This window comes from Saccoglossus kowalevskii, chromosome 14 (assembly GCF_978046115.1).
Source record: "Saccoglossus kowalevskii chromosome 14, keSacKowa6.1, whole genome shotgun sequence".
Taxonomy (NCBI): domain Eukaryota; kingdom Metazoa; phylum Hemichordata; class Enteropneusta; family Harrimaniidae; genus Saccoglossus; species Saccoglossus kowalevskii.
In genome coordinates, this window is record NC_140654.1 from 13,692,939 (window position 1) to 13,705,769 (window position 12,831).

General features: G+C 35.3%; 1 protein-coding gene across 1 annotated transcript; it reads left to right on the plus strand.

Moving 5' to 3' along the window:
- Positions 1–1,336: 1,336 nt before the first annotated feature.
- Positions 1,337–7,971, plus strand: LOC100376241 (uncharacterized). The gene is made up of 4 exons (XM_002742352.3): positions 1,337–1,403; positions 6,426–6,599; positions 6,802–6,958; positions 7,760–7,971. The coding sequence occupies exons 2-4, from the start codon at positions 6,450–6,452 to the stop codon at positions 7,789–7,791; spliced, it is 339 nt and encodes a 112-aa protein (XP_002742398.1). The 5' UTR covers positions 1,337–1,403; positions 6,426–6,449; the 3' UTR covers positions 7,792–7,971.
- The last annotated feature ends 4,860 nt before the right edge of the window (positions 7,972–12,831 follow it).

The window sequence follows — 12,831 nt, forward strand, 5'->3', positions numbered from 1 at the left end:
TGACGACCCTCCCGCTTCAAATGACAAGAACGTGCAGATAAGTATATAATTGAGAAAGTCAGTATTTATGCTCAACTTGTCTTTGATTACTCTGTTAAGTACCAATTTTATTTCCGCAGTAAAACATGTGTAAGGTTTTAGCGGTTAATATCCTTGTTAACCCATAAGGTTTACCACCGAACACATTTGATATGTACTCTACATCATCACCGCATCCCCTGTTTAAAAGGTTCGATCAGTCATTCGTAACCTAATCGTAGTAATCACGTGAGTAGTTGATTAACCACACGATTATAACATATTGTAAGGAATGAGAGTAGCACATTCGATGTTAAAGGGCGGTAGTCGTCGCGCCGCGCATGCGAGAGATATGGGTCTCATATTAACAAAGATGGCGATTTAGTTTTAATTAGGTATTCTTTTTTGGTGCATGGAAGGTGTCGAATGAGTCGTCGGCGGTAACTAGTGCAAGTGGCGTCCAGGGCAAAACTCGTACTCGTGATTTCATTAGAAAAGCGAATTGGATTCTGGGAAAACCAATGTTTATCAAATCAAATGTCGCACATAAGCGGCACGACGACTACCGCCCTTTAACCCAAACTCATAAATGGTAGACCCAAGGTTCAAATTTTCTTACATCATTACCATACTGAGATTAAATGGACGACACATCATTCGAATTTGGTGAACCTTGTTAAAAATCAGCATGTTCTTATGTTCGACTGGGTTTGAATATTACTGGACACGTGTCGATGGTATGCCTGTGGTTATAGAAATCGGCATTGTTTTGAAACCGGTGCGTAATCTCTCCTAAACATCTTGCATTCGTCTATATTTTATTCCCGTTCATGTTTTATTCAAGTTATGAACATCAGTCTGGAAGCGTTTGTGCTACTAGTATTATATATATATTATTAAATTGTATTGTGCATGGGCATTTCGCAGTGATGCGATCACTAAGACTTAATTAAAAGCTAATAGTATTATTATTTGAAACAGATATTTTCACACAACCAAGCCACATGGTCTCAAATAGGAATATAGCTTAAAGGGCGGCGGTCGTTGCTCAGCGCGTGTAAACAAGCAATGTATTTTACACGCGTTGTATACGTCGCTATGGGCCCAATATATCGAACAGAACGCGGCGCGTTGGCTTCCGCCTCTTTGGAAAAAGAACACCGTGTACACGCAAATTATCAATGCAACGAAAGAGGATGACTCCATAAAGAAAAGGACAGTAGTGTATACCGTCATTAGAACGTATAAGCCTGATGGCGTTATTTAATCTCCTGTCTGATGTCATGATCGAGTGAGCTCCGAAACAATTATATCATTATGCTGATAGAGACCGTGCATGCACATCGGTGCTCACCGCTTCACAGACATTTCAGATACAAGTAAGGGTGAGTACAAGTTTTTGTGTGTGTGTGTTGATGAATGATGAGTTTTGATTCATCTTAAAAACTTACAAATTATTGCGAGCAACGTGACATACTGCGATACAGATACGGTACATTCCACAACAAAATATCACGTAACCATTCTACAGTGTCTGTCCCAATACGGTATTCTTCAGTGAACCACCGCTGCGATTAATAGACGTAACATTGACTCATGCCTGATGTATCTCAATGTGCCAGTTCTCTAAAATTGTTGTTCTTGTCGCTCTCTCACTTCCTTCGTGATTATTCGTGAAGATTATCCCCCTCCGATATGTTTGGCTTGAATAGTGTTTTCTAGTTTCTATCCGTTCTCATATATAACTCGCCGCTAATTATAAATTAAACCCGTATGATCGAAATCGTAGTTATTAATTAACAAATTTAACAACTTTTTATCGTAGCCGAAATCAGTTTAAATTTCACGCGCAGAATTACATTAAATTGACAAGACAATGCTTGAAATTTCAAAGAATAGAGACTGGCGGCCAATAGAAGCGACCCAAAAGCGATCCAAAATGGCCGTCTGGTAGCCATTTTGCTGCACTGACACAAACGTGACATAAGACTAGGTTGACCTGCTAAGGGGTTAGACATTTATATTCAGCATTATTCTTTGTCATATGTATCTCGGACATGACCGGACATGAAGGATTATTAATCTCATTTTGTTTAATATTTCGTGTCTACTAAATTCTAAAATACAGTTCGATTAATTGTGTTCTGCTGGTACAAATACAAAACATGTGTACATGTAAACATCTGAACTTCTTTGTATACAAACAAAGATGTTTTAAGACTCGTCTTTGTCTGTTCATGTTTTCAAAGTTTACATGTGATGGTTAAATTGAGCGCTGTTTTTTCTGCCATTTGTCAACATTAGTTACATGATTTATTTGATTGACATTGATTTAGTAATATTCGCAACAAAACATAAAAGGAAAATATTTTACTGCAAACAAAAATTGATTGGCATTCCTTTCGATAAAAAAACTTGCATGTATGTGAAAAGAAGCACTGCGGTTCTCCATCAGTGTCTTTCTAGTATTATCATGTAAACACTTCATTCATTTGATGTTGCCACATTTTAGAATTCTGTTTTCCCGGAACTAAAAAAATATATAGATTGGATTTATGGGAAATAAGGAAATTAATTGCAGTGATATATATTGATCAAATATCACTGAGTAGGTATGTAATCGCCATTTAATCCACGTCAAGAAACAATTGAAAATTTTCATACGAGTTTAATGACTGCGCTCAAATTATTTAATATTGGTCTGGGAGTAAACTTAAAATTATAAATATATTATAAATAATTTATTTATTTATTTATTTATTTATTTATTTATTTATTTATTTATTTATTTATTTATTTATTTATTTATTTATTTATTTATTTATTTATTTATTTATTTATTTATTTATTTATTTATTTATTTATTTATTTATTTATTTATTTATTTGCGGTTTGTGGTTTGTAGATAATATTATCCCATTAACCAGTTCTCCTAATGCGCGACGAAGCTTGCTAAACTATTCTAATCATACATGCGAATAGGCGCGCAGTTGCGACTTGGAAAACATGTTCAAAATTAAATCTATTATATTACTACTGCTACTATAAATTAGTGTAATACATTGCTATAAGTGCATTTTTTCAAAGCGATAATCTAAAATATTCACATATATTCATTTTTGTGACTTATATCGCTCATATTACTATTAGAAAGTTCATTGCGAAGTATTCATTTATAATCTCAAATTCTCGACGGGACAATGAATGATTAGTATTTTTATTTTCCACAATCTAAGGTGTATATTCCGTCACGTAATGATTCCACCCACACATCGACTGAAATCGGCCATTCACATAAAATTGCCTTGTGTAGATTCTTGTCGAAATTCTCATCTAAAAGTGATTACCGGCATAGATATAAGGGAAAAAGTAAATAATCAGCCGAGAACACAGATCAATTGCAGTTAATTTATAGTACAATCGTATCTACATCTTGTACACGTACATATCGCGGTTAACAAAGGAGATACAGTAAAAGTATGTTTTAGAACCATAATTGAAATTTTGAATTTGCTTGAATTAATATTTGTAATATAAATGCATATCAATGTCAATGACAAAAACGACAGCAATATTATTTCAGTTTATCTGTAATATAATTATTTGTATAAAAATAAGAATTAAAGACTATTTTTACCGTCATTATGTGTCTTAACCGATGCACCGACAACGCACGTAATATGTAGCTTCCGAGAAAGAGCGCATCGACGCGTGTATCTTTTCAAAACATTCAGCGGAAACAAGTAGTCGAGGGACAGTGGTAGAAAATTTTACGAAATCAACTTCATTGGGATAAATTTTGGGGATGTTGACTGCGAAAATATTGTTTACGGGTTAGTTTAACCTTGATTTCAAGCCTCGTTTTTGTGAAATTATCATAAAACACCGGGAGGGGAATTCGCCAGGCCATAATTAGCTACGGCTTGTTTTCTGTTTTTAAACTAAACTAAATTGACAGATAACCTTGAGTGCGTTGGCAAGACATGCTCGGAGGAAAAGGGGGATTTGGTAGACCTAGAATAAGATGACTCAATCTCAATCTCATTTCCAGCATCCTGGGGCTTAGTGTGCAAGATATAAACAAAAACAGCGCAGGATAGAAAAACTGATGATTCAGAAAGAAATACTTGCTCTTTATTGACTACACTATAAAGAAAATACTGAAAATGACTACTACTAATTGATTAACGTGAAATACAATCTGTTGAAAGTTATATAAACAATACACGTCATGATTCTAGCTCATGACGTCATTCGTACCAACCAGTTCGTTGGATTTGTGGCACCAGGTGATAATTGCTGCGTCACATGACTAACTCTGATTGTCAAAAATAAAGAAAAAATATAATTTTCCATATTCAAACATGACGTCTGAGCGCAACAGCGGGCGCGCAATTGTAGTTTTTCAATTATTTTATTATTCCAAGAATATTTGTTTGAATTAAATTTTCACGTGAATATGCTGACGTTTAACGTGAATATGCTGACGTTTTACCTGAATATGGTGACGTTTAACGTGAATATGTGTCGTTTAACGTGCATACGTTGGCATTTAACGTAAATATGGTGACGGTTAACGTGAATATGCTGACGTTTAACGTGAATATGCTGACGTTTAACGTGAATATGCTGACGTTTCACGTGAATATTGTGTCGTTTAACGTGCATACGTTGGCATTTAACGTAAATATGGTGGCGATTAACGTGTATATGCTGACGGTTAACGTGAATACGCTGACGGTTAACGTGAATATGCTAACTTTTAACGTGAATATGGTGACGTTTAACGTGAATATGTGTCGTTTAACGTGCATACGTTGGCATTTAACGTAAATATGGTGACGGTTAACGTGAATATGCTGACGTTTAACGTGAATATGCTGACGTTTAACGTGAATATACTGACGTTTCACGTGAATATTGTGTCGTTTAACGTGTATATGGTGACGGTTAACGTGTATATGCTGACGGTTAACGTGAATATGGTGACGTTTAACGTGCATAGGGTGGCGATTAACGTGTATATGCTGACGGTTAACGTGAATACGCTGACGGTTAACGTGAATATGCTGACGTTTAACGTGAATATGGTGACGTTTAACGTGAATATGCTGACGTTTCACGTTAATATGGTGTCGTTTAACGTGCATACGTTGGCATTTAACGTAAATATGGTGACGGTTAATGTGAATATGCTGACGTGTACCGTGAATATGCTGACGGTTAATGTGAATATGCTGACGTTTATCGTGAATATGCTGACGTTTAACGGCATACGGTGGCATTTAACGTGAATATGCTGACGGTTAACGCGAATATGCTGACGTTTAACGTGAATATGCTGACGTTTAACGTGAATATGCTGACGTTTAACGTGCATACGGTGGCATTTAACGGGAACATGCTGACGGTTAACGTGAATATGCTGACGGTTAACGTGAATTTCCAATAACTTAGATATGGACGTTTGTGCAAATTCTATTTTATTTTCCTGTTTTATGAAGGCTTTGTATGTATAATATTTATTAGCAAAAGTTGAAAGGGTTCAAGCCATGCTGTTCAAATATTGATGTAACCTTCATATTTTTTCCAATAATTTAGATATGGATGTTGTGAAAAATTTTCAACGTTCCTAAACTTACGGGGACGGCGAGCTGTAGTCGACTTTTCTTAATTAATACATTTTACATGCATATAAACATACAAACATTACAGCATGAAGCATGGGATTCAAACACACGATCATGACTATCGCCTCGTAACTGCAGGCCGACCACGTCACACTCACTGCGCCAATTTATGCAGTTAGAAATGACGTATAGTCAGCACCGCATCGCCGGGACTAGATGGCAATGTACGCAAACAGCGTACTTAGCAGCTGCATTTGGCGGGAAAGCAATTTTATTTTCCTGTTTTAGGAAGGACATACATTTTTATATTCAGTTTTTCCTTTTACCGAACGTGTTGACTACATTGTTGAGGAGTCGCATGAGCGGGAGTTGAGTCCTAAACAACGATATCATCGCATGCTAAAAACGCAAAGGCTCGTGGGTAGAAGTTTGTTTGTAAGCAATGACACGCTATGGCCATCTGACGCTAGCGCAGGTGACAACTCCCCCGCTTTAACAGTGTAAAGATCAACAGACTTCACGTAGCACGAATTTCAATTTCAAACAATGTATTTAACAGACGTTGTCGTTGTATTTCAATGATTTTTTTTTAGAGATTAGACTATATTCTACTACAAGACGAACGGCCAAAACAGATGGTAATTTGAACGACTCTGCTTACAAGTTATACACTTCATTTTGACGCCAAGTCTGTGCCCGACACAATAGGACGCAAATTAAAGTGTTGTTGTTAAAACGGCGATTAACGGTGTCGCGTACAATTCTCTGTTTTTACAGATTTTTATTCATAACATCCGAATTATGATATCCAAACTCCCCGTCGTACTCACATCACTGATTCTTCTCCTGATGTTGGCCTCGTACGTAGCGACGGATGAATATAGATTCAGGGACCGTGGACACCATGATGGAATTCAACACGTTTACAGTAGTAATCCCGACGCTACCCAGGTGAGTGCAACAAAGATGAGTTTGGAGTTATTGGTGGAGGGGGGGGGGGCATCTTTGAACGGAAATGTTTGGCAACAATTACCGTTCTCACAATTTTTAGGAAATATATATATATATATATATATATATATATATATATATATATATATATATATAAGTACTTGTGTGTCCGATATATAATTTGTTTTTCTATTTTATACAGACGTTGCTGCGAGACAAGATACGACCCAAATTGAAAAAGATATTGACGAGAGAGGTCAAGCGAGATAATCCAATCAGAACAGAAGTTGCTATTAAGCTTAACTTTCTGGCTAAATTATGTGTACAATTCGACTGTTTTAGTGGTAATGACAAATACAGTAAGTGCATGACATACCTAACTATTTAGTCAATATGCTCTTAGCACTCTTGCTCGTAGTAAGAATAGAAGTATTTTGGACACTTATCACCGAGGAGGGTCATGACCATACTTTTGAAAAGTGTCACGTTTATTCGTATTTCATTTTTTTTCTGTATTTTACGCATTTACGACTCATACGTTAGTAATTGTACTTTTATTTTGAAAATGAATTTACATTTGAAAATTTACTTTTATTTTTGAAAAGGGATTTATAAAATGAAAATTTACTTTTATTTTTTGAAAATAGATTGACATTTATAATTTCATCTGAATTTAAAATTGCTCCTTTGGCTCTTTTACTTTTAACCTTTGACCTTAACTACTTAGCAAGTCATTTCATGTGAGGTATAACGCGTGTGTGCTGATATATTACACGCTTTTCTTGAGTCAGAAAGGTGAATATCGGGACTTTTTTGTCGTTTACACTTTTTCAAAAGGTATGGTCATGATCCTCCTCCGTTGACGTACTTGTGATGTATACAAGGAATGTAAATTACATTTCATGTGAAATTCTGTCATTTCTGTTAATAATAATATTATTAGAAACAAATGCCATGACAACATGTTATTTTCTCGACACAATCGTAAACAAGAAATAACGCGCCTTACAACAAACAAACAAACAAACAAACAAACAAACAAACAAAAACAACCGACAAACAAACAAACAGACCTGCATGTGCAATTTATTTTATAGAAACGTTTTTTATATCACGACTGTATTGCATTAACGTTGAGACAATGTTTGCTTATTCAATAGGACAATTACTGGTTGCCAAGGCTACGCGTTGAAGGCAAACCTGAATCTGCCGCATCGGAAATGAAAAGACTCAATGTTGTTTCAATTTATACAAACTTTGCCTAAAGTTGTATCATCTGCAAAATTGTGTTTACAACCTTTGACATTTCGAGTAATATATGTTCTGTAATGAATATAGCAGCTACGGTATTCGCAAAATATCTGCAATGCCGAACATCGCCGAGCAGTTCCGTAGATTCGATTGTGAGGTTCAGCGTTTGAAAATGGACCATACGACAAAATTATTATTCGCTGTAGAGTACTTCGTTTTAAAATTAGCCTGAGATGCAAAATGAACTCTTGAATAATCAGAATTATTTCCCGTATTAGGTACCTCTCATTAGAATCTATGGGAAGACTATTTCATCGCATTACTTGGATCTGTCTAGTTTAGTTTTGTTTAGCGCGCAATCCGAAACAGAATTCGACCTGTAATATGTTGACAAGATTTATTATAGTGAAGACAATCGATAAACGACGCAATATGTCTTGGTTTTTTTTCTCAGTAAAACTCGCGAATGCCATAACCTTAAGGATTGATTTTTGCCAGTTTATTCAAAATTAAAAGGGACTTCAACTAAATTTTGCCGATAATACAATTTAATAATCTGTACACTATTTTCGTACAAACACTAACTTTTTTAGAATTTTGAATTCCGTGTTAGACTACCTTATAATAGATATTAGCGAATTAGCGTTACCATCATTTAATTATGCACTGTTAAGCAACTCTTGTATATTTTGGAAATTTGAACATTTTTAATGTTTTTAATGTTTTTTGAATGAGGTAATAAGTGTTAATTTGTGTTTTTAACACATTTTGTTAATTAATATTCACACGCAGTCAGCTTGCTTCAGTTCTAGATCTATAATCAAATCTGTCTCTATTCTGATATGATAGATGGATGGAGTTTGCCTATCTAAGAACAGTTGTAAAAATGTGTGACATATATTTAAATTCAGTTCGAGCGGGTGTTTTATGTATAATCATTTTGGTAAAAGCTGAGAAAATGAATAATTTGGATAAAGTTCTTTGCCGACTTGTCATGGAAAACGTTCTTCTTCTATAGTTAAAGAATTTCATTCAAGCGAAAATAAATCAACATGTAATATATACTTAGTGTTATATTCTTTGATCAGTAGAATTTTTCTGTACTTAACAGTGAGTGCTATTTACTACTGTTTGTGAGTGTGAATAACCAATGACCAATTTCAAACGAACATGTTTTCAGATATTAGAAAAAACAATGAATTTTACGACACTCGCCGTGAATTTAATGCAAACAAAAACATATATACATAATTAGATAATATAAATATATGTGTAATGTTTAATATAATTCAAAGGAATTGCGGTAGTATTTATTATACTTACTTGGTCAGAGGAATAGGCCAATTGATCTCTTCCAAATCCGCTCCTACAGACAGAATCATTACCTTTACTATGAATATTGAACAAATACTCGCAAGTGGGATAATGCACTTTATTGTTCAGAGTGCAAAACACACCAAAGCATGCAGTGATGTAGGTCAACAGAACATTGCCATTTGACATTGATATAAACATAGTCGACCTGAGTGTAATTACAGAATAATGGCAACTTCTTTTCGTGTACGCTTGACGTTTTTATCACCTGGAACAATTCTTTTATTAGAGAAATAATAATATCACGGCCGTTCTGACAGATTGCTAATGCATATTTTATAAGCATACGCGTGAACGTGATTGGTAATAAATGAGAGATCACGGCACTATGATAACCAATACATCATGCTACCTTGGCCTAATTCATGCTTTCAGTAACTGATACAGACATTATTGAAAACTATTCTTTTTAAGAATTCTTCATTGATATATATAATTGACGTTGTTAATGTAACCTCCAATGAAAAGTTGATATATATTGCGTAACTATGCGACTGGGTAAAATAACTTGTAGGAGTATTCAAGTACCGATCCCAGAGATACTCCGATTCAATAATAACAACAACAACGATTAAAATTGTGAGATCATAGAAGATTATTAAGTTGTGAGCATTTTTGAGCTGCTTCTTTAAAAGCTGTGGTTTTAAACATTGTTTGTTTAAATATAACATTCAGATGACCAATTTTACCGACATATGGTTATCGACACAAAAGCATGGGCAACAATACTCAACCCTAATATTTTCAAATTCGTATAAAACGGGCGGTGAAATCTAGCGTGGGAAACGACACGTAAAATTATTAGTGAGAGACATTTTGAGAGTGTCTTAGCGATCTCAAGGTAGTGAAGTATATGACATTTCGCCAAGACACCAGGTAAATTGCTATCCTATATTGTAATCCATGAGCTTTGATAGTTGGGGCCTTCTGGAAAGCTGGAAACAACCTCGCGGCTAGCTGCAGTTCTGTAGCTCGCTTGGTTTCGCTTTCGGTTATTTCGTTCGTCGTGGTGTTAACGCGAAACCAGGGAGCTACAGTTACATCCTACCTATTACATTATTTTACCGATCTGAAATCAGGTCGGGCCGTAAACAGCTGTTTTTTCATTATCATTATGAAATAACCGACAGCGAAACCAAGCCATCTTTGTTTTCATTTGCAAGTGATTAAATGTACAACGTCGGCATGTAGTGTATATGCTAGTCTTTCAGCGTCCAAATTTTGGCAAAGACCATTTCAAATTGGCACTAATAACGGGGGATATTATATTACAAATCAAAATCGGAGAAACGTTCGGTAGGGACATCTGTTTAGTTTAGATGGTATTGTTTGATTTATCGTACTATGTACTATGGTGCAATAATAGCAGGGGCGGTGACACGAAATTTAGCATGGATGGATTTGCTAGGAAGTCCGGGGGGTATGTACCCTCTTAAAAATGTTGAAACGCTATTTCCTGCATTTTGAGGGGAAATTTTGCTGACACGAAGAATTTCAGCTTGATTTTGGAGGGGCGACGCTTCCCCCAACTTTTGCCCCCCCCCCGTGTCGCCGCCACCGAATAACAGTATTCGTTCGATGAAGTGATGTACAAAGCATCTGTTAATGGGGACTCACATACATAAAGAACATACAATGCGTCACTGACCTTTTTTATCGTCAGGCCGTCAAGATTGACTATTATACGGTACTTCTTCTACACCGGGCTTGCAGTGCTAAGTCCCAAATCACACAAAGACTTAGAAATATCCCGACCGCCAACAATGTATTTTTTTTAATGTCAGAAAATCACGCTTGGACCTACATTACCTCAATTTTAAATTTGTTGACACTTTTGTTGTTGACAGAAAATATTGATAAACCATTAAAAACTCGCAATATGGATTACTTTATCACTGTGTGCAAGATTTTTTAATTTTTTATTTAACACTTTATTTAAAGAGGGTAGGCCAATATACAATAAAGTAATTTGTATTGGGCCCTCTGTAGAAACAAAATACACAATATAGGCCTATTGCAGTGAAATGCCAAACAAACCGTCTAGGAGTTAAATAATGAACATCAGATTGAAAAGACATATAAGGTAGACTTATCTAATACTCTCTGTTCCCTAGTAATCTGTTATCTAATCTAGCCGGATGTTACCCGACTACACGTGTAAGGTAGCCGTACAGTTGCTCTAATTACATATGCTTGTGAAACTGGCTACCACAACGTAGAAGCAGATCTTTTTTCACGAGGTAATTATAAAGGCTTTTCTTAATACTTTATCGCTGCGATAACAAGTACTGGCGTTCGTTACCACCGAGGAGTGCGAGTGGAACTACTTGACAATAAAAATAGCTACACACCATTGCCTATTCTGAAAAAAAGCATCGACATTTAAACTCTGCAAAGCTCTATGTGAAATGTGCAATCATTATTGTTTTTATAAAAAGATGATATTCCCAACAGCCAATGAAGGAGCAATAGCATACCCAGAGATGTTTAAAATCCGTTGTGAAGTTTTGAATTTATGCTTACACACATATACTTGTATTGCTATATGAGAACTTTATTGGATTAACTATTAATATAGTTGAATTAACTTTTAATATAGTTGCGATATGAACTCGATTAAAACGCGGTCCTATATGAGGTTGTGTTTTAATTAAGTTTAATTAACTTAACATAGAAATGCTTGCGAAGCTTAGGTTTAGTAAAGGGGGTAGGTATGGTACAATTATATTAATATTAAAGCACTGTAACTTGCTTGCTAAATACATATTTGTTCTCTGTATTCCAAAATAGATACATTTATACTTCACTATATTCTTAATTAATTATTACTAGTTGATTTGTTTACAGTAATCGGAAATAAAGTTTTCATCTCCCAGCAGACTGAAAATGCACGTCTCTCTGTCATCGAGTGGACTGATCATGGAAGGTTATTGACACTTGCGATGGTATCTTGTGATCAGTTTGACCCTGATACTTCAAGTTGCCCAGATTTGTTAATTATGTTGCCCATCCTTATGAGATTAATTCGTTTGATTATCAATTATTTATTTTTGAATTTGTGGGATGATCTCAACTTATATTCACATTCAGAAACTGGAACGAAAACATGATGTCCAGCGGTTTTACAACAGATAAGTCCAAATGACTTTTTTAGTAACTACATTTTGATCCACGACCTTGACAACACATTCGTTATTTTTTGCAATGATTAGACTAAGTTCGAAAAACGAGATTTGTAACACAGGATTTGTTAAAATCGTAATGTGATATATAACAACTACTGTGAGATTGAGTCTAGGTTGTTTGGAGCTCTTACTAAAACCACAAAACAAATCAGATACTCAGACGTTCCTGGGTATGTATACCAAGTTAAATTTGGGTCAAACTTTTCTACACCATCTGCACTGCTATGTGAGCTTCTTGGTAAAGGCATATTGAAGAGAACCTTCAACAACCAGTTTCACATGCACCACGTAAGCTCAACAATACTGATGGAAACCGTACAATACAAATCAGTCAGCACATAAAAAAAGCTTCTGTTTACAACGCATATGCATGACCAAAATATGCTATGACTTAAAAATCATCCATAACCCAAGGAATGAAA